General features: G+C 42.4%; 1 protein-coding gene and 1 long non-coding RNA gene across 2 annotated transcripts in view; both read left to right on the forward strand.

Moving 5' to 3' along the window:
- The first annotated feature begins 579 nt into the window (after positions 1-579).
- LOC118379694 (phosphofurin acidic cluster sorting protein 2-like) overlaps positions 580-23,756 on the forward strand; it is a 137,485-nt gene continuing 114,308 nt past the window's right edge. Inside the window, exon 1 of the mRNA XM_052496184.1 lies at positions 580-1,494. Coding sequence (XP_052352144.1) covers positions 1,379-1,494 — 116 coding nt within the window. The 5' untranslated portion in view covers positions 580-1,378. The remainder of the gene's footprint in view (positions 1,495-23,756) is intronic.
- LOC127915762 (uncharacterized) lies at positions 14,520-15,577 on the forward strand. The gene is made up of 3 exons (XR_008092010.1): positions 14,520-14,738; positions 14,810-14,957; positions 15,288-15,577. It is a non-coding gene; the product is annotated as an uncharacterized LOC127915762 (long non-coding RNA).

The following is a 23,756-nucleotide window of genomic DNA, read 5'->3' on the forward strand; positions in this document are numbered from 1 at the left end:
TCCTCCACGTCTCCTGATGTTCTGGCCTGTCTCCTGGTAGCGCCTCCATGCTCTGGACACTACGCTGACAGACACAGCAAACCTTCTTGCCACAGCTCACATTGATGTGCCATCCTGGATGAGCTGCACTACCTGAGCCACTTGTGTGGGTTGTAGACTCCGTCTCATGCTACCACTAGAGTGAAAGCACCGCCAGCATTCAAAAGTGACCAAAACATCAGCCAGGAAGCATAGAAACTGAGAAGTGGTCTGTGGTCCCCACCTGCAGAACCACTCCTTTATTGGGGGTGTCTTGCTAATTGCCTATAATTTCCACCTGTTGTCTATTCCATTTGCACAACAGCATGTGACATTTATTGTCAATCAGTGTTGCTTCCTAAGTGGACAGTTTGATTTCACAGAAGTTTGATTGACTTGGAGTTACATTGTGTTGTTTAAGTGTTCCCTTTAATTTTTTTGAGCAGTGTATAATTAATAACTTCACCTTAATCAATGTCTGCTTTTTACATTTTTTTGATCCATCTACCAGTAGGTACCCTTCTTTACAAGGCATTGTAAAAACCTCCCTGGTCTTTGTGGTTGAATCTGTGTTTGAAATTCAATGCTGGACCGAGGGACCTTACAGTTATCTGTATGTGTGGGATACAGAGATGAGGTAGTCATTTAAAAATACTGTTAAACACTATTTATTGCACTCAGAGTGAGTCCATGCAAATTATTGTGTGACTTGTTAAGCACTTTTTAAAAAACTCCTGAACTTATTTAGGCTTGTCAAAGCAAAGGGGTTGAATACTTATCGACTCAAGACATTTAAACTTGACATATTTTAGTAATTTGCAAAAATGTTGAACAATATAATTCCACTTTGACAGTATGGGGTATTGTGTGTAGATGGGTGATTTTAAAAAACAATCTCAACACAACAAAATGTGGAAGAAAATCAATACTGTCTTGAAAGCACTGCACTTTACATTATATATTTTCTTGACATATTTTTGCATGTAGGTTGGACAGAGCGCCGCGGTGCAAGGACATTGCATACATGCAACTGAGTCAGCTTGTGCCCAAGCACGAGAATGTGTCCATGGCATTGCCAGCAATGACGTTATTTCCTGTGGGTGGCAGTGTGGGCATGGTACTGCAGGTCTAGCGAACAGTGCGCGCGAGTCCTCCATGGAAACAAGCGAGGAGAAAGGAGGAGCAGTTCGCCTGGAACAAGCCTCTGCGCTGACTCCCCATTGTACCAACTTAACCGCATGAATAATTCATTAAACTTGCTAACGCACATTAAGACAAAGACATATTTTAGTCAGATAAGCTATCATTTTTTTTTACCGCCTCGGCTCGTGTGGACGTTTCGCCAGCCTCATAACGAGCCATGGCGGAGCGAAGTGGCCGGCTGAGCCTCGGTGGAGGGGGACTCAACAGACCCGTGCCTATGAACCTGTTCGCCACATGGGAAATAGATGGATCTTCCCCGAGTTGCATCCCGAGGTAAGCCCCAATTCTTTGTCTCCCACTGCATCAAGACTTTGTCAGACTTGTTAGTGCCAAGGCAAGCAGACAGTTTGCGCTGATGATAGCTACGTTTAAATCATACAGCCGCCGAGCTGCAGTGGCGTCAGTATTGTCGCCTGAGAACAACCAGCCCATTGCAATGACTGTCATGTAGCTCCTATGGCAATGCAGACAATGTGTGACTATTTTCGACAATGACTATCCCAAAACGTTTCTTCCACAGACGGATAGCTCGCTAACCACTGCAGTACTCTGCCAAAGTTTAGGCAGTTGCTCGTAAGCTATTTCGAGACAACATGGACTCACGGGGTAGACGTAACATAGTAAATAAAATAGGTTGTGTCCAATTTGTTATGATATATATTACGTTTGGTATGATATTCATTTGTGGATGTCCTTCATACATTTTGTATGATATGTTACGAATTGTAAATCATATGTGACATTACAATTGTTAGGATATGTTACGAATTGCAATTCATACATTATTCTACAAATTTACAATAAGTATGCTGTGTTAAGTATGCCAATGTGTTGTGGCTAAACGTTAGGTAGGTGGCTAACGTTAGGTAGGGTAGGGGTTAGGGTTCAGAGGTAGGTTAAATGGTTAAGGTTGGGGAAAGGTTTCACTGAACATGTAAAGTTGTAAATGAGTTAAAATGCTAAAGTTATGCGTGATGAGATTCGAACACGCAGCCTAGATGTGTGTTACGGCCACCCCTTACACCCGACCAACCTCCCTCCTTTTGTTTTAGCCTTAATAAATAACCTTCTGTCCCACGTAACCGTACCAGCGTTCGTTACGGATTTTCGTTTACAATGTTACGTCTAGTGTATGAGACCGGGCTGAGTGAGACACTAACCTTGGACAAGGACCGATGAGTTCCCCCAATGCCAACAGCAGTGATGGATAGAGTGACATCCATAGCATAGCAATGAAACTATATTGGTGGTGCTTATAAGTCTGACTTATATTAAAAATCAGTCGGCTTTGTAAGTGCCACCCAATGGATTGGATGCCCTCATCTCCTTTTCTGACCTGTCATGAAGTGCCAAGGGTGATGTTCACATCTGGTGATGATCAGCTGTGGCGAGAGAGTAATAACATGTTTTCATGTTTGGCTGGCATGACAACGACCATATGGCTGGCATGACAACGACCATATGAGTTGGCTATTCTTTACCTCTTGTGGTTGTTGTCATGCCAAACATGAGAACATCTTCTGAAGAGGAAATCGGATGATATTTAGGGTAGCCTAGCCTGGGGGTGAAAGTGAAGTCTGCTTAGTTCCACCAGGCTCGTGCTGGTAGCCCACTGGAGGGACAAGACAGACCTACGTAGACAGCCATTGTCGCACAAAGCAATCTGGACGCAATTTATGGTGCTTGCATCAAGGGAGAACATAGAAAATAGATTTTCTGATTTCTTTCTTGAGGCACCTTACTGTATCATAGACCTAGCCCAATGGGAGGACAGGAATATAGACCTAGCCCAATGGGAGGACAGGAATATAGACCTAGCCCAATGGGAGGACAGTAATATAGACCTAGACCAATGGCAGGACAGTAATATAGACCTAGACCAATGGCAGGACAGTAATATAGACCTAGCCCAATGGGAGGACAGGAATATAGACCTAGCCCAATGGGAGGACAGGACCTAGCCCAATGGTAATATAGACCTAGACCAATGGCAGGTCAGTAATATAGACCTAGACCAATGGCAGGACAGTAATATAGACCTAGCCCAATGGGAGGACAGTAATATAGACCTAGCCCAATGGGAGGACAGTAATATAGACCTAGACCAATGGCAGGACAGTAATATAGACCTAGACCAATGGCAGGACAGTAATATAGACCTAGCCCAATGGGAGGACAGTAATATAGACCTAGCCCAATGGCAGGACAGGAATATAGACCTAGCCCAATGGGAGGACAGGAATATAGACCTAGCCCAATGGGAGGACAGTAATATAGACCTAGCCCAATGGCAGGACAGTAATATAGACCTAGCCCAATGGCAGGACAGTAATATAGACCTAGCCCAATGGCAGGACAGTAATATAGACCTAGCCCAATGGCAGGACAGTAATATAGACCTAGCCCAATGGCAGGACAGTAATATAGACCTAGCCCAATGGCAGGACAGTAATATAGACCTAGCCCAATGGCAGGACAGTAATATAGACCTAGACCAATGGCAGGACAGTAATATAGACCTAGCCCAATGGCAGGACAGTAATATAGACCTAGCCCAATGGCAGGACAGTAATATAGACAGCCCAATGGCAATATAGACCTAGACCAATGGGAACAGGACCTAGCCCAATGGCAATAATAGACCTAGCCCAATGGCAGGACAGTAATATAGACCTAGCCCAATGGCAGGACAGTAATATAGACCTAGCCCAATGGCAGGACAGTAATATAGACCTAGCCCAATGGCAGAACAGTAATATAGACCTAGCCCAATGGCAGGACAGTAATATAGACCTAGCCCAATGGCAGGACAGTAATATAGACCTAGCCCAATGGCAGGACAGTAATATAGACCTAGCCCAATGGGAGGACAGTAATATAGACCTAGACCAATGGCAGGACAGTAATATAGACCTAGCCCAATGGCAGGACAGTAATATAGACCTAGCCCAATGGCAGGACAGTAATATAGACCTAGCCCAATGGCCAATGGCCCAATGGCAGGACAGTAATATAGACCTAGCCCAATGGCAGGACAGTAATATAGACCTAGCCCAATGGCAGGACAGTAATATAGACCTAGCCCAATGGCAGGACAGTAATATAGACCTAGCCCAATGGCAGGACAGTAATATAGACCTAGACCAATGGGAGGACAGGAATATAGACCTAGACCAATGGGAGGACAGTAATATAGACCTAGCCCAATGGCAGAACTGAATCTAAACATTGAAACAAACAGAATGATGTAGCAGAAATCTCTTGGACACTGTTTGCGTTCCCAGATGCCATCCTAACTATTCCTTATACAGTGCTCTACTTTTGACCTGAGCTTGACCAGTGCCCCTTAGGCTTTGGTGCAAAGTACTACACTATAGGGAATAGTGTGCACTAGACAGGGAATATAGTGTGCACTAGACAGGGAATATAGTGTGCACTAGACAGGGAATATAGTGTGCACTAGACAGGGAATATAGTGTGCACTAGACAGGGAATAGTGTGCACTAGACAGGGAATAGTGTGCACTAGACAGGGAATAGTGTGCACTCGATAGGGAATAGTGTGCACTAGACAGGGAATATAGTGTGCACTAGACAGGGAATATAGTGTGCACTAGACAGGGAATATAGTGTGCACTAGACAGGGAATATAGTGTGCACTAGACAGGGAATATAGTGTGCACTAGACAGGGAATATAGTGTGCACTAGACAGGGAATATAGTGTGCACTAGACAGGGAATATAGTGTGCACTAGACAGGGAATAGTGTGCACTAGACAGGGAATAGTGTGCACTAGACAGGGAATAGTGTGCACTAGATAGGGAATAGGGTGCCATTTTGAGATGCATCCTCTCTCGACAGCTTGTTTCTCCGAGGAAGCTTGGAAGACTTCCAGCAGCACTTGGCCCAAGAAGCTGTTTGGTCCATGTCACTGCTTGGCTTGATACTGAAGTAGGTCAGCGTTGGCCTCTGTCTCAGAGTAGCAGCTCGTTTTAAGATCATAGTGAATAAGGAAGGACAACAGGGGGATCTGATCCTAGATGCTTTCTGAATGCGGACCCCTGTCCTGTATTATATTTACTTACAGTACGTTATCCCCCCCCGTGTGGGTTGAGGCTGTACTCATAAATATACTAGTAAATATACTAGTGAAGCCTTGGCATCCTTTTCAGAGATCATTGTTGAGAATCTGGGGCGGCAGGGTAGCCTAGTGGTTAGAGCGTTGGACTAGTAACCAGCAGGTAGCCTAGTGGTTAGAGCGTTGGACTAGTAACCAGCAGGTAGCCTAGTGGTTAGAGTTGGACTAGTAACCAGCAGGTAGCCTAGTGGTTAGTGTTGGACTAGTAACCAGCAGGTAGCCTAGTGGTTAGAGTGTTGGACTAGTAACCAGCAGGTAGCCTAGTGGTTAGAGTGTTGGACTAGTAACCAGCAGGTAGCCTAGTGGTTAGAGCGTTGGACTAGTAACCAGCAGGTAGCCTAGTGGTTAGAGTGTTGGACTAGTAACCAGCAGGTAGCCTAGTGGTTAGAGTGTTGGACTAGTAACCAGCAGGTAGCCTAGTGGTTAGAGTGTTGGACTAGTAACCAGCAGGTAGCCTAGTGGTTAGAGAGTTGGACTAGTAACCAGCAGGTAGCCTAGTGGTTAGAGTGTTGGACTAGTAACCAGCAGGTAGCCTAGTGGTTAGAGTGTTGGACTAGTAACCAGCAGGTAGCCTAGTGGTTAGAGTGTTGGACTAGTAACCAGCAGGTAGCCTAGTGGTTAGAGCGTTGGACTAGTAACCAGCAGGTAGCCTAGTGGTTAGAGTGTTGGACTAGTAACCAGCAGGTAGCCTAGTGGTTAGAGTGTTGGACTAGTAACCAGCAGGTAGTCTAGTGGTTAGTGTTGGACTAGTAACCAGCAGGTAGCCTAGTGGTTAGAGTGTTGGACTAGTAACCAGCAGGTAGCCTAGTGGTTAGAGTGTTGGACTAGTAACCAGCAGGTAGCCTAGTGGTTAGAGCGTTGGACTAGTAACCAGCAGGTAGCCTAGTGGTTAGAGTGTTGGACTAGTAACCAGCAGGTAGTCTAGTGGTTAGTGTTGGACTAGTAACCAGCAGGTAGCCTAGTGGTTAGAGTGTTGGACTAGTAACCAGCAGGTAGCCTAGTGGTTAGAGTGTTGGACTAGTAACCAGCAGGTAGCCTAGTGGTTAGAGTGTTGGACTAGTAACCAGCAGGTAGCCTAGTGGTTAGAGTGTTGGACTAGTAACCAGCAGGTAGTCTAGTGGTTAGAGCGTTGGACTAGTAACCAGCAGGTAGTCTAGTGGTTAGAGCGTTGGACTAGTAACTGAAAAGTTGCTAGATTGAATCCCCGAGCTGACAAGGTAAAAATCTGTTGTTCTGCCCCTGAACAAGGCAGTGAACCCAATGTTCCCCGGTAGGCCGTTATTGTAAATAATAATTTGTTCTTAACTGACTTGCCTAGATAAATAAAGATTTAAAAAATAAAAAAAATCTATTCTGTGGGAAGGGCGTCTGTTTTTTACAGCCTTTGTAAAGGGCATTTCCATGGGAACAGAATTACGCTTTGACTCAGATCTTTCACTTTAAAATGTATGCCAAACAAAAAGTGTACCAAACCAATCCATGCAACTGTATGCATAAGGACTACTTTGAACAATGTACAACCTGGATAAAATATCACAAAAACACATTCACTGGAGGAACAGTGAAGATGTTTGGTAACAAGAATCAGAGTTAAATCTCCCTCAGTGTTTTTATGGGACATTTTCCAAAAACTCTAGAATGTTGGCAGAAAGAATGGGGTGTCACTATGACATCACACCTTGAGTATGAAAACATCTCTTTTGGTTATTGAAGGGAAGTGGATTTATACACGCTAAGGGAATTACGGTATGTGTAATGTGTATTTGTATTTATTAGGGATCCCAATATGTTCCTGTCAAGGCAGCAGCTACTCTTCCTGGGGTTTATTATGGATCCCCATTAGTTCCTGCCAAGGCAGCAGCTACTCTTCCTGGGGTTTATTATGGATCCCCATTAGTTCCTGCCAAGGCAGCAGCTACTCTTCCTGGGGTTTATTATGGATCCCCATTAGTTCCTGCCAAGGCAGCAGCTACGCTTCCTGGGGTTTATTATGGATCCCCATTAGTTGCTGCCAAGGCAGCAGCTACTCTTCCTGGGGTTTATTATGGATCGCCATTAGTTCCTGTCAAGGCAGCAGCTACTCTTCCTGGGGTTTATTAGGGATCCCAATATGTTCCTGTCAAGGCAGCAGCTACTCTTCCTGGGGTCCAGCAACATGGTTTCCCAACAGATTTCACAACACATTAAGTGTGTTCCCTCAGGCCACTACGACCACATGTTGGTGAGTGTGTGCTAGTGTGTATTCACAGTCCACATAAGGTGTATTTTTATCTGTTTTTTAAAATCTGATTCTACTGCTGCATCAGTTACCTGATGTGGAATAGAGTGCCATGTAGCCATGGATGCTCTACTGTACTGTACTCTACTGTACAAATTCTTATTTACAATGGATGGCCTACACCGGCCAAACATGGACGATGCTGTATGGGACTCCCAATGGACGGCCTACACCGGCCAAACATGGACGATGCTGTATGTGACTCCCAATGGACGGCCTACACCGGCCAAACATGGACGATGCTGTATGTGACTCCCAATGGACGGCCTACACCGGCCAAACATGGACGACGCTATATGGGACTCCCAATCACGGCCGTACGTGATTGGGAGTCCCATACAGCGTGGTCCATGTTCACTGAAAGAATAAACGTTTTGTTTTCGAAATGATAGTGTAATGGCGTTCTTCGTTTGTCGAAAGAGAGTCGGACCGAAATGCAGCGTAGTGGTTACTCATGTCTTTAATAAAGAGATCGCGATACACGAAGTAACTATTATACATATACAAAAACAACAAACGGAACGTGAAACCTATTACAGCCTATCTGGTGAAACTACACAGAGACAGGAACAATCACCCACGAAATACAAAGTGAAATCCAGGCTACTTAAATACGGTTCCCAATCAGAGACAACGAGAATCACCTGACTCTGATTGAGAACCGCCTCAGGCAGCCAAGCCTATACAACACCCCTAATCAGCCGCGATGCCAAATACTACAAACCCCAATAGGAACCACAACATATAAACCCATGTCACACCCTGGCCTGACCAAACATATAACGAAAACACAAAATACAATGACCAAGGCGTGACAGATCGTTTCTGGATTTGACCATATTAATGACCTACGGCATGTATTTCTGTGTGTTATTATGTTATAATTAAGTCTATGATTTGATATTTGATAGAGCAGTCTGACTGAGCGGTGGTAGGCAGCAGCAGGCTCGTAAGCATTCATTCAAACAGCACTTTCCTGCATTTGACAGCAGCAGCTCTTAGCAATGCTTGAAGCACAGCGCTGTTTATGACTTCAAGCCTATCAACTCCCGATATTAGGCTGGCAATACTAAAGTACCTATTAGAACATCCAATGAAATGCAAATGGTATAGAGAGAAATAGTCCTATAATATCTACAACCTAAAACTTCTTACCTGGGAATATTGAAGACTTGTGTTAAAAGGAACCACCAGCTTTCATATGTTCTCATGTTCTGAGCAAGGAACTGAAACGTTAGTTTTCTTACATGGCACATATTGCACTTTTACTTTCTTCTCCAACACTTTGTTTTTGCATTATTTAAACCAAATTGAACATGTTTCATTATTTATTTGACACTAAATTGATTTTATTGATGTATTATATTAAGTTAAAACAAGTGTTCATTCACTATTGTTGTAATTGTCATTATTACACACACACACACATATATATATATATATATATATATGAGATCTCAATCGTCCGATTAATCGGTATTGGCTTTCTTTGGTCCTCCAATAATTGATATCGGTATCGGCTTTGAAAAATCATAATCGGTCGACCTCTAGTCTGAAGTAAATGTGTGAGTCATTCAGCAAGTGTTGCTGCTCTTAGGTTATATAAGAGATATCCAACACCACCCCCCAGGTTGCTGAGACAGCAGGTGCTGAAGGACTGGGAAAGGACAGAGACGGGACAGGGAGAAGGCAGGTCGAGGACATAGACAAGACGTGACAGAGACGGGCGAGGACAGAGACGGGCGAGGACAGAGACGGGCGAGGACAGAGACAGGGCTTCGGTCAAAAGGAGTGCACTACATAGGGAATAGGGTTCTATAAGTAGTGCACTATATAGGGAATCGAGTTCTATAAGTAGTGTACTATATAGGTAATAGGGTGCCGTTTGGGATGGAGACATCCACTTTTCACCCCAAATGAAGTTCTCTCGTTCTCTCACGTTCTCTCTCGTTCTCTCTCGCTCTCGCTCTCGTTCTCGCTCTCTCAATTCAAGGGGCTTTATTGGCATGGGAAACATGTGTTAACATTGCCAAAGCAAGTGAGGTAGATAATATACAAAAGTGAAATAAACAATAAAAATTAACAGTAAACATTACACATACAGAAGTTTCAAAACAAAGACATTACAAATGTCATATTATATATATATATATACAGTGTTGTAACAATGTACAAATGGTTAAAGTACACAAGGGAATATAAATAAGCATAAATACGGGTTGTATTTACAATGGTGTGTGTTCTTCACTGGTTGTCCTTTTCTCGTGGCAACAGGTCACAAATCTTGCTGCTGTGATGTCACACTGTGGAATTTCACCCAGTAGATATGGGAGTTTATCAACATTTGATTTGTTATCGAATTCTTTGTGGATCTGTGTAATCTGAGGGAAATATGTCTCTCTAATATGGTCATACATTGGGCAGGAGGTTAGGAAGTGCAGCTCAGTTTCCACCTCATTTTGTGGGCAGTGAGCACATAGTCTGTCTTCTCTTGAGAGCCATGACTGCCTACGGCGGCCTTTCTCAATAGCAAGGCTATGCTCACTGTCTGTACATAGTCAAAGCTTTCCTTAAGTTTGGGTCAGTCACAGTGGTCAGGTATTCTGCCACTGTGTACTCTCTGTGTAGGGCCAAATAGCATTCTAGTTTGCTCTGTTTTTTAAATTCTTTCTATTGTGTCAAGTAATTATCTTTTAGTTTTCTCATGATTTGGTTGGATCTTATTGTCCTGTTGTACTGGGGCTCTGTGTGTTTGTGGACCAGCTTGCTTAGGGGACTCTTCTCTAGGTTCATCTCTCTGTAGGTGATGGCTTTGTTATGGAAGGTTTGAGAATCGCTTCCTTTTAGGTGGTTGTAGGATTTGATATTTAGTGGGTATCGGCCTAATTCTGCTCTGCTGTATACGTTGTATGCGAAGGATATTTTTGCAGAATTCTGCGTGCAGAGTCTCAATTTGGTGTTTGTCCCATTTTGTGAAGTCTTGGTTGGTGAGCGGACCCCAGACCTCACAACCATAAAGGGCAATGGGCTCTATGACTGATTCAAGTATTTTTAGCCAGATCCTAATTGGTATGTCTAATTTTATGTTCCTTTTGATGGCATAGAAGGCCTTGCCTTGTCTCTCAGATCGTTCACAGCTTTGTGGAAGTTACTTGTGGCGCTGATTTTTAGGCCAAGGTATGTATAGTTTTGTGTGTGCTCTAGGGCAACAGTGTCTAGATGGAATTTGTATTTGTGGCCCTGGCGACTGGACCTTTTTTGGAACACCATTATTTTGGTTTTACTGAGATTTACTGTCAGGGCCCAGGGTCTGACAGAATCTGTGCAGAAGATCTAGGTGCTGCTGCAGGCCCTCCTTGGTTGGTGACAGAAGCACCAGATCATCAGCAAACAGTAGACATTTGACTTTGGATTCTAGTAGGGTGAGGCCGGGTGCTGCAGACTTTTCTCTCTCTCTGTGTCTGTCTCACTCTCTCAAATCGTTCTGTGTTTCTCTCTCTCTGTGTCTCTCTGTGTGCCTCTCTCTCTCTCTCTCTGTGTCTCTCTCTCATATCCTTATGTCTCTCTCTCTGTGTCTCTCTCTCTCATATCCTTCTGTCTCTCTCTCTCTCTCTGTGTCTCTGTGTGTGTCTCTCTCTCATATCCTTCTCTGTCTCTCTCTCTGTCTCTCTCTCTCCCCCCCCAGGCCGATCAACCCTGCTTTCGGCCAGAGAGGAAGAGGCGAAGGGAGAGGTTTCACTATCTCCCCCATTCCTTCCCTCTATCCCTCCCACTAGCCTACGTTGTGTTTATATGTATTTGAAACCGCTTAGTCCTTCAAGTCACTGATGTCTGTTTCTCAACGGTATTAGAGGTCGACTGATTATGATTTTTCAATGCCGATACGGATTAATCGGCCAATTTTTATTTTTTATAGTTATTTGTAATAATGACAATTACAACAATACTGAATGAACAATGAACACTTTTATTTTAACTTAATATAATACATAAAATCTATGTAGTCTCAAATAAATAATGAAACTTGTTCAATTTGGTTTAAATAATGCAAAAACAAAGTGTTGGAGAAGAAAGTAAAAGTGCAATATGCGCCATGTAAAAAAGCAAACGTTTAAGTTCCTTGCTCAGAACATATGAAAGCTGGTGGTTCCTTTTAACATGAGTCTTCAATATTCCCAGGTAAAAAGTTTTAGGTTGTAGTTATTTTAGGAATTATAGGACTATTTCTCTAAACGATTTGTATTTCATATACCTTTCACTATTGGATGTTCTAATAGGTACTTTAGTATTGCCAGCCTAATATCGGGAGTTGATAGGCTTGAAGTCATAAACAGTGCAATGCTTGAAGCACAGCGAAGAGCTGCTGGCAAACGCAGGAAAGTGCTGTTTGAATGAATGCTTAAGAGCCTGCTGCTGCTCAGACAGACTGCTCAATCAAATATCAAATCATAGACTTAATTATAACATAATAACACACAGAAATACGAGCCGTAGGTCATTAATATGGTCAAATCCAGAAACTATCATTTAGAAAACAAAACGTTTATTCTTTCAGTGAAATGGAACCGTTCTGTATTTTATCTTAACGGGTGGCGTCCTTAAGTCTAAATATTCCTGTTACATTGTAACAACCTTCAATGTTATGTCATAATTATGTACAATTCTGGCAAATTAATGATGGTCTTTGTTAAGAAGAAACGCTACAAGACCATGGTGCTTGCCTACGGAGCTGTGAGGGGAACGGCACCTCAGTACCTCCAGGCTCTGATCAGGCCCTACACCCAAACAAGGGCACTGCGTTCATCCACCTCTGGCCTGCTCGCCTCCCTACCACTGAGGAAGTACAGTTCCCGCTCAGCCCAGTCAAAACTGTTCGCTGCTCTGGCTCCCCAATGGTGGAACACACTCCCTCACGATGCCAGGACAGCGGAGTCAATCACCACCTTCCGGAGACACCTGAAACCCCACCTCTTTAAGGAATACCTAGGATAGGATAAAGTAATCCTTCTCACCCCCCTTAAAAGATTTAGATGCACTATTGTAAAGTGGCTGTTCCACTGGATGTCATAAGGTGAATGCACCAATTTGTAAGTCGCTCTGGATAAGAGCGTCTGCTAAATGACTTAAATGTAAATGTAAATCTCATAACGAGCCAGGCGGCCCAAACTGCTGCATATACTCTGACTGCACTGAAGGCAACGAGAAGTGACACAATTTCCCTCGTTAATATTTCCTGCTAACATGAATTTATTTGAACTAAATATGCAGGTTTAAAAATATATACTTGTGTAATAATTTTAAGAAAGGCATTGATGTCTATGGTTAGGTACATTTGTGATTTTTTTTTTTTGCGAATGAGCTTTAAAAACAATCATCACCCGTTTTGGCGAAGTTGAAGTTGGCTGTGATTCGATGATCAATTAACAGGCACCGCATTGATTATATGCAACGCAGGACAAGCTAGTTATCCTAGTAATATCATCCACCATGTGTAGTTAACTAGTGATTATGTGAAGATTGATTGTTTTTTATAAGATAAGTTTTTAATGCTAGCTGGCAACTTACCTTGGCTCTTTTTGCAGCCACAAGGTCCTTTTGACTCTGCACTCTTGTAACAGGTGGTCAGCCTGCAGTAACAGGTGGTCAGCCTGCAGTAACAGGTGGTCAGCCTGCAGTAACAGGTGGTCAGCCTGCAGTAACAGGTGGTCAGCCTGCCACACAGTCTCCTCGTATATCGCAATGTAATCGGCGTCCAACAAAAGGCAGATTACTGATTTTGTTATGAAAACTTGAAATCGTCTCTAATTAATCGGTCGACCTCTAGTCTGCGTTTTGGGTTGTCCTCCAATCAGAAGTCAAGGCCCACATGACTTTAGGCAGCACACCCTGTTCCACTGATAAAGCTGAAATGTAGAATGCTTCTCAAATGGCACCCTATCCCCTACATAATGCACTACTTTTGACCAGAACCCTATGGGCCCTGTGCACTATGTAGGGAATAGGGTGCTGTTTTGGACATTACCATAAACAATAGTGGATAGTGGTAGTTAATATGCTGCCTCAAGGTTTCTCTACTTGTTATGTTTAAATAGGTGAATATATATATATATATATATATGTATATTGGATAGTGCTATTATGTTCTGAAAACACATATGTGTTTTGTTTTGAATTAATATTATGTAGTGGAGCAGATTTCTCCTAGTCTCACCGTTCTGTTATCCTACTGCTAGATCTGTTTACCGTCTTGCCAAACTATTGTTTGGTCTGACAATGATCGTAGACGTTGCTAGCCTTCCGAAAAAGTGAGTCCCAGAAGATCAACATCAAATAAAATTAGTGATTTTTAGGCTTCAACTTTGAGAGAGCCTGGTTGGAAGGTTAATTGCTCCAGCTGTCTTCTTCAGGTACTTAGTTTAACCCTCAGCAACTCTTCTTCAGGTACTTTGTTTAACCCTCAGCAACTCTTCTTCTTCAGGTACTTTGTTTAACTCTCAGCAACTCTTCTTCTTCAGGTACTTTGTTTAACCCTCAGCAACTCTTCTTCTTCAGGTACTTTGTTTAACCCTCAGCAACTCTTCTTCAGGTACTTTGTTTAACTCTCAGCAACTCTTCTTCTTCAGGTACTTTGTTTAACCCTCAGCAACTCTTCTTCTTCAGGTACTTTGTTTAACCCTCAGCAACTCTTCTTCTTCAGGTACTTTGTTTAACCCTCAGCAACTCTTCTTCTTTAGGTACTTTGTTTAACCCTCAGCAACTCTTCTTCTTCAGGTACTTTGTTTAACTCTCAGCAACTCTTCTTCTTCAGGTACTTTGTTTAACCCTCAGCAACTCTTCTTCTTCAGGTACTTTGTTTAACCCTCAGCAACTCTTCTTCAGGTACTTTGTTTAACCCTCAGCAACTCTTCTTCTTCAGGTACTTTGTTTAACTCTCAGCAACTCTTCTTCTTCAGGTACTTTGTTTAACCCTCAGCAACCCTTCTTCTTCAGGTACTTAGTTTAACCCTCAGCAACTCTTCTTCTTCAGGTACTTTGTTTAACCCTCAGCAACTCTTCTTCTTCAGGTACTTTGTTTAACCCTCAGCAACTCTTCTTCTTCAGGTACTTAGTTTAACCCTCAGCAACTCTTCTTCAGGTACTTTGTTTAACCCTCAGCAAATCTTCTTCTTCAGGTACTTTGTTTAACCCTCAGCAACTCTTCTTCTTCAGGTACTTTGTTTAACCCTCAGCAACTCTTCTTCTTCAGGTACTTTGTTTAACCCTCAGCAACTCTTCTTCTTCAGGTACTTTGTTTAACCCTCAGCAACTCTTCTTCTTCAGGTACTTAGTTTAACCCTCAGCAACTCTTCTTCAGGTACTTTGTTTAACCCTCAGCAAATCTTCTTCTTCAGGTACTTTGTTTAACCCTCAGCAACTCTTCTTCTTCAGGTACTTTGTTTAACCCTCAGCAACTCTTCTTCTTCAGGTACTTTGTTTAACCCTCAGCAACTCTTCTTCAGGTACTTTGTTTAACCCTCAGCAACTCTTCTTCTTCAGGTACTTTGTTTAACCCTCAGCAACTCTTCTTCTTCAGGTACTTTGTTTAACTCTCAGCAACTCTTCTTCTTCAGGTACTTTGTTTAACTCTCAGCAACTCTTCTTCTTCTTCAGGTACTTTGTTTAACCCTCAGCAACTCTTCTTCTTCAGGTACTTTGTTTAACCCTCAGCAACTCTTCTTCTTCAGGTACTTTGTTTAACTCTCAGCAACTCTTCTTCTTCAGGTACTTTGTTTAACTCTCAGCAACTCTTCTTCTTCGGGTACTTTGTTTAACTCTCAGCAACTCTTCTTCTTCAGGTACTTTGTTTAACTCTCAGCAACTCTTCTTCGTCTTCAGGTACTTTGTTTAACCCTCAGCAACTCTTCTTCTTCAGGTACTTTGTTTAACTCTCAGCAACTCTTCTTCGTCTTCAGGTACTTTGTTTAACCCTCAGCAACTCGTCTTCTTCAGGTACTTTGTTTAACTCTCAGCAACTCTTCTTCTTCTTCAGGTACTTTGTTTAACCCTCAGCAACTCTTCTTCTTCAGGTACTTTGTTTAACCCTCAGCAACTCTTCTTCTTCGGGTACTTTGTTTAACTCTCAGCAACTCTTCTTCTTCTTCTGCTTGCCTGCCTCCCTCATGAGGTTATAACTCAAATAGAGAGCCATGTTTTGAAGTGAGTTCCTGATGTAATAAAAATGACATAAGCTTTGTCAGAAGACCTTTTAGACTGGATAGAAAGGATATAGAAACTGCACCCTATTCCCTACATATAGTGCACAGGGCCCATAAGGCTCAGGGTTGGGTTAGGGTTTAGTCAGAGGTCAGGGTTTGGGTCAGGGTTGGGTTAGGGTTAGGGTTAGGTCAGGGTTAGATCAGGGTTAGGGTTAGGGTTAGATCAGGGTTAGGGTCAGGGTTGGGTCAGGGTTGGGTCAGGGTTGGGTCAGGGTTAGGGTCAGGGTTGGGTCAGGGTTAGGTCAGGGTTAGATCAGGGTTAGGGTTAGGGTTAGATCAGGGTTAGGGTTAGGGTTAGATCAGGGTTAGGGTCAGGGTTAGATCAGGGTTAGGGTCAGGGTTAGATCAGGGTTGGGTCAGGGTTTGATCAGGGTTAGATCATTTGCATTGCGAGGCTTTGACAAACCAGTCAAATCTGTCTCTGTGTGAATAACTTGATAGTAGCTTGCTGTGTCTACAGAGGACTTAGAGACTCCATGTTCTGATACTGAGCCTGCGTTTTGATAATATATTTCTTCCCCTCTGCTTAAAACAACAACAACAACAACAACAACAACATCATATTGGTAGCCTAGCTACTGATTCCTGGCCAGGGTTACAGGGAAGTGACATTATTTCCCAATGTGGTTCACACACACCAACACATGGTTTAAATTAACCAAATAGCTTTGTGATTATGTTGCATTGTATTGGTTGTGAGATCTGTTAGCACTTAGCTTTGTGATTATGTTGCATTGTGTTGGTTGTGAGATCTGTTAGAACTTAGCTTTGTGATTATGTTGCATTGTGTTGGTTGTGAGATCTGTTAGCACTTAGCTTTGTGATTATGTTGCATTGTGTTGGTTGTGAGATCTGTTAGCACTTAGCTTTGCCTCCTAAATGCTCCAGGACATTTTGAGTTTATGCAGATTACAGACAGAGAATTAAAATGACGGTTCTGGGACGACGGCTTCTAGAAAGATCTGATAGCATCATACAGACATACTACATACAGGACAGACATACTACATACAGGACAGACATACTACATACAGGACAGACATACTACATACAGGACAGACATACTACATACAGGACAGACAATACTACATACAGGACAGACCTACTACATACAGAACAGACATACTGCATACAGGACAGACCTACTACATACAGAACAGACATACTACATACAGGACAGACCTACTACATACAGGACAGACCTACTACATACAGGACAGACCTACTACATACAGAACAGACATACTACATACAGGACAGACCTACTACATACAGAACAGACATACTACATACAGGACAGACAATACTACATACAGGACAGACTACATACTACATACAGGACAGACTACATACTACATACAGGACAGACTACATACTACATACAGGACAGACTACATACTACATACAGGACAGACTACATACTACATACAGGACAGACTACATACTACATACAGGACAGACACACTACATACAGGACAGACATACTACATACAGGACAGACTACATACTACATACAGGACAGACCTACTACATACAGGACAGACAATACTACATACAGGACAGACAATACTACATACAGGACAGACATACTACATACAGGACAGACATACTACATACAGGACAGACTACATACAGGACAGACTACATACAGGACAGACTACATACTACATACAGGACAGACATACTACATACAGGACAGACATACTACATACAGGACAGACTACATACTACATACAGGACAGACTACATACTACATACAGGACAGACATACTACATACAGGACAGACATACTACATACAGGACAGACATACTACATACAGGACAGACATACTACATACAGGACAGACTACATACTACATACAGGACAGACTACATACTACATACAGGACAGACTACATACTACATACAGGACAGACTACATACTACATACAGGACAGACTACATACTACATACAGGACAGACATACTGCATACAGGACAGACAATACTACATACAGGACAGACTACATACTACATACAGGACAGACTACATACTACATACAGGACAGACTACATACTACATACAGGACAGACTACATACTACATACAGGACAGACATACTACATACAGGACAGACATACTACATACAGGACAGACATACTACATACAGGACAGACAATACTACATACAGGACAGACATACTACATACAGGACATACTACATACTACATACAGGACATACTACATACTACATACAGGACAGACATACTACATACAGGACAGACATACTACATACAGGACATACTACATACTACATACAGGACAGACTACATACTACATACAGGACAGACCTACTACATACAGGACAGACCTACTGCATACAGGACAGACATACTGCATACAGGACAGACATACTACATACAGGACAGACATACTACATACAGGACAGACATACTACATACTACATACAGGACAGACATACTACATACTACATACAGGACAGACATCCTACATACAGGACAGACATACTACATACAGGACAGACATACTACATACAGGACAGACATACTACATACTACATACAGGACAGACATCCTACATACTACATACGGGACAGACATCAGACATACTACATACGGGACAGACATCAGACATACTACATACAGGACAGACATACTACATACAGGACAGACATACTACATACAGGACAGACATACTACATACAGGACAGACATACTACATACAGGACAGACATACTACATACAGGACAGACATACTACATACAGGACAGGCATACTACATACAGGACAGACATACTACATAGAGGACAGACATACTACATACTACATGCAGGACAGACATACTACATACAGGACAAACTACATACAGGACAGACATACTACATACAGGACAGACATACTACATACAGGACAGACATACTACATACAGGACATACTACATACTACATACAGGACAGACATACTACATACAGGACATACTACATACTACATACAGGACATACTACATACTACATACAGGACATACTACATACAGGACAGACACACTACATACAGGACAGACATACTACATACAGGACAGACATACTACATACAGGACAGACATACTACATACAGGACAGACATACTACATACAGGACAGACATACTACATACAGGACAGACATACTACATACAGGACAGACATACTACATACAGGACATACTACATACAGGACATACTACATACTACATACAGGACATACTACATACAGGACATACTACATACAGGACATACTACATACTACATACAGGACATACTACATACAGGACATACTACATACAGGACAGAGTAAAGATCAATCATTTGCAAATATTGAAGGCCTTTTCTCTAATTCCCAGAGTCAGAAAGTGTTTCACCATTTTCTCCTGCAGTGTTTCACCATTTTCTCCTGTAGTGTTTCACCACTTTCTCCTGCAGTGTTTCACCATTTTCTCCTGTAGTGTTTCACCACTTTCTCCTGCAGTGTTTCACCATTTTCTCCTGTAGTGTTTCACCACTTTCTCCTGCAGTGTGTCACCACTTTCTCCTGCAGTGTGTCACCACTTTCTCCTGCAGTGTTTCACCACTTTCTCCTGCAGTTTTCACCACTTTCTCCTGCAGTTTTCACCACTTTCTCCTGCAGTTTTCACCACTTTCTCCTGCAGTTTTCACCACTTTCTCCTGTAGTGTTTCACCACTTTCTCCTGTAGTGTTTCACCACTTTCTCCTGTAGTGTTTCACCACTTTCTCCTGCAGTGTTTCACCACTTTGTCCTGCAGTGTTTCACCACTTTGTCCTGCAGTTTTTCACCACTTTCTCCTGCAGTGTTTCACCACTTTCTCCTGTCGTGTTTCACCACTTTCTCCTGCAGTGTTTCACCATTTTCCCCAGCAGTGTTTCACCACTTTCTCCTGTCGTGTTTCACCACTTTCTCCTGTCGTGTTTCACCACTTTCTCCTGTAGTGTTTCACCATTTTCCCAAGCAGTGTTTCACCATTTTCCCCAGCAGTGTTTCACCATTTTCCCCAGCAGTGTTTCACCAATTTCTCCTGTCGTGTTTCACCATGTTCTCCTGCAGTGTTTCACCACTTTCTCCTGCAGTGTTTCACCACTTTCTCCTGTCGTGTTTCACCATGTTCTCCTGTAGTGTTTCACCACTTTCTCCTGCAGTGTTTCACCACTTTCTCCTGCAGTGTTTCACCACTTTCTCCTGTCGTGTTTCACCATGTTCTCCTGTAGTGTTTCACCACTTTCTCCTGCAGTGTTTCACCACTTTCTCCTGCAGTGTTTCACCACTTTCTCCTGCAGTGTTTCACCATTTTCTCCTGCAGTGTTTCACCATTTTCCCCAGCAGTGTTTCACCATTTTCCCCAGCAGTGTTTCACCATTTTCCCCTGTAGTGTTTCACCATTTTCCCCAGCAGTGTTTCACCATTTTCCCCTGTAGTGTTTCACCATTTTCTCCTGCAGTGTTTCACCACTTTCTCCTGCAGTGTTTCACCACTTTCTCCTGCAGTGTTTCACCATGTTCTCCTGCAGTGTTTCACCACTTTCTCCTGCAGTGTTTCACCACTTTCTCCTGCAGAGTTTCACCATTTTCTCCTGTATCCGTAGAGGGAGAGAATATGTATGTCAGCACTGAGCAGACTTCTGGTTCAGAATGTCTGGCCTGAGAAGCTGTCAGGTTTAACATGTTGTATTCATTAGCTGAGCTGAAGCTGTTGCTGAAGTCTAGTCTTTGACCTGGGGGTCAGTTACAGTTGTTCTGACTGAGGTAAATGTCATGGCAACACAGCACAAACTGATCTGGGATCGGTCTACGTAGGGTTCTTTCACCCACCAGACCCAGATGTGTAGTTCCTGATGGAGTCTGTGATGGACACAGTCAACAACACGCTCATGTAACTAGGAACAGTTCTGTTCTGTCCTGTAACTATGTGTCAAGTTTGGCTATATTTGGTTTACAAGACTAAAGAAGAACATTTTATAGTCTGTCTGTTTGGCCTGCCAGAGACAGGGTCCTATACATAAACATACTAGGCAAATTAGAGTAGATACTACATAAAGACAGTAGAATAGCTTACAGTAGATACTACATAAAGACTGTAGAATAGCTTACAGTAGATACTACATAAAGACAGTAGAATAGCTTACAGTAGATACTACATAAAGACTGTAGAATAGCTTAGAGTAGATACTACATAAAGACTGTAGAATAGCTTACAGTAGATACTACATAAAGACTGTAGAATAGCTTACAGTAGATACTACATAAAGACTGTAGAATAGCTTACAGTAGATACTACATAAAGACTGTAGAATAGCTTACAGTAGATACTACATAAAGACAGTAGAATAGCTTACAGTAGATACTACATAAAGACAGTAGAACAGGTTACAGTAGATACTACATAAAGACAGTAGAACAGGTTACAGTAGATATTACATAAAGACAGTAGAATAGCTTACAGTAGATACTACATAAAGACAGTAGAACAGGTTACAGTAGATACTACATAAAGACAGTAGAATAGCTTACAGTAGATACTACATAAAGACAGTAGAATAGCTTACAGTAGATACTACATAAAGACAGTAGAATGGGTTACAGTAGATACTACATAAAGACAGTAGAACAGGTTACAGTAGATACTACATAAAGACAGTAGAATAGCTTACAGTAGATACTACATAAAGACAGTAGAATAGCTTACAGTAGATACTACATAAAGACAGTAGAACAGGTTACAGTAGATACTACATAAAGACAGTAGAACAGGTTACAGTAGATACTACATAAAGACAGTAGAACAGGTTACAGTAGATACTACATAAAGACAGTAGAATAGCTTACAGTAGATACTACATAAAGACTGTAGAATCAGTTGTCATAAAGACAAAAGGAACTGACTTGTTTAAAGGGATAAGCTTGACAAACAGCAGAGAGGTTCAATCAGGGCTAGATATCTGTTGTATATCACTCCCAGAGAGGTTCAATCAGGGCTAGATATCTGTTGCATATCACTCCGAGAGGTTCAATCAGGGCTAGATATCTGTTGTATATCACACCCAGAGAGGTTCAATCAGGGCTAGATATCTGTTGTATATCACTCCCAGAGAGGTTCAATCAGGACTAGATATCTGTTGTATATCACTCCCAGAGAGGTTCAATCAGGACTAGATATCTGTTGTATATCACTCCCAGAGAGGTTCAATCAGGGCTAGATATCTGTTGTATATCACTCCCAGAGAGGTTCAATCAGGGCTAGATATCTGTTGTATATCACTCCCAGAGAGGTTCAATCAGGGCTAGATATCTGTTGTATATCACACCCAGAGAGGTTCAATCAGGGCTAGATATCTGTTGTATATCACTCCCAGAGAGGTTCAATCAGGGCTAGATATCTGTTGTATATCACTCCCAGAGAGGTTCAATCAGGGCTAGATATCTGTTGTATATCACTCCCAGAGAGGTTCAATCAGGGCTAGATATCTGTTGTATATCACTCCCAGAGAGGTTCAATCAGGACTAGATATCTGTTGCATATCACACCCAGAGAGGTTCAATCAGGACTAGATATCTGTTGTATATCACACCCAGAGAGGTTCAATCAGGGCTAGATATCTGTTGTATATCACTCCCAGAGAGGTTCAATCAGGGCTAGATATCTGTTGTATATCACTCCCAGAGAGGTTCAATCAGGGCTAGATATCTGTTGTATATCACACCCAGAGAGGTTCAATCAGGACTAGATATCTGTTGTATATCACACCCAGAGAGGTTGGTTTACACAATTTAAATATCAGGGTTGTTTTATGTAAATGTTTGGATTCTTTCCACGATAGGGCTCCCTTGTTTTTTAATCCAAATTTCGTCCCAAATGACCCCATATTCCCTTTAAAGTTCACTACTTTTGACCAGTTCCCTATGGGCCCTGATCTAAAGTAGTGCACTAAATGGGGACTAGGGTGCCATTTGGGACACAATCCATATCCGTGTTAGCGGTCGGAGTGGTCAGGACAGTTGGGGACAGTCAGACAGTATTAAAAGCTCTTATTACAGTAGAGACTCTGGCTATTTTCACGCTATCATATGACCACTGAATAGATTCTGGCTGGGTCCGATCGACATCCCGCTAGACCAGAGGTTAATTTTCTCCTTCAGTCATCCTTGTTTAGTTTTCTTGGTATTCTATCGAGTGTCGTCAGAGGGGGCAGGGGAGGTAAATGGATCAGCTGATATATCAGGTCAGAGGGGGGGGCAGGTAAATGGATCGGCTAATAGATCACTCTGTCTCCACATCCTCGTGTTCTCTCTCAATTCATCTTTCCTCAAATCCTTGCACCCTCTCTCCTTGGCTCCTCCTCTAAACTGATTGGAGAAGACATTCTGAGGGGAGTGACCTTGTACGTTCTCTTCCAATATGGTTAAGAAGGAGGCGAGGAATCACAGAAAGATGAATTGAGGTGGAGCCATCGTATCCTCTCTTTCTCCCAGAGAGTATCTTGAATGTGTAGTGACATTACCTAAGCTATGTAGTGACATAACCTTAGCTATGTAGTGAGTGACTAGGGAGTATGTAGTGACATTACCTAAGCTATGTAGTGACATAACCTTAGCTATGTAGTGACATTACCTTAGCTATGTAGTGAGTGACTAAGGAGTATGTAGTGACATTACCTAAGCTATGTAGTGACATAACCTTAGCTATGTAGTGACATTACCTTAACTATGTAGTGACATTACCTAAACTATGTAGTGACATAACCTAAGCTATGTAGTGAGTGACTAGGGAGTATGTAGTGACATTACCTAAGCTATGTAGTGACTGACTAGTGAGTATGTAGTGA

The sequence above is a fragment of the Oncorhynchus keta genome, chromosome 35, assembly GCF_023373465.1.
Source record: "Oncorhynchus keta strain PuntledgeMale-10-30-2019 chromosome 35, Oket_V2, whole genome shotgun sequence".
NCBI classification, from domain to species: Eukaryota; Metazoa; Chordata; class Actinopteri; order Salmoniformes; family Salmonidae; genus Oncorhynchus; species Oncorhynchus keta.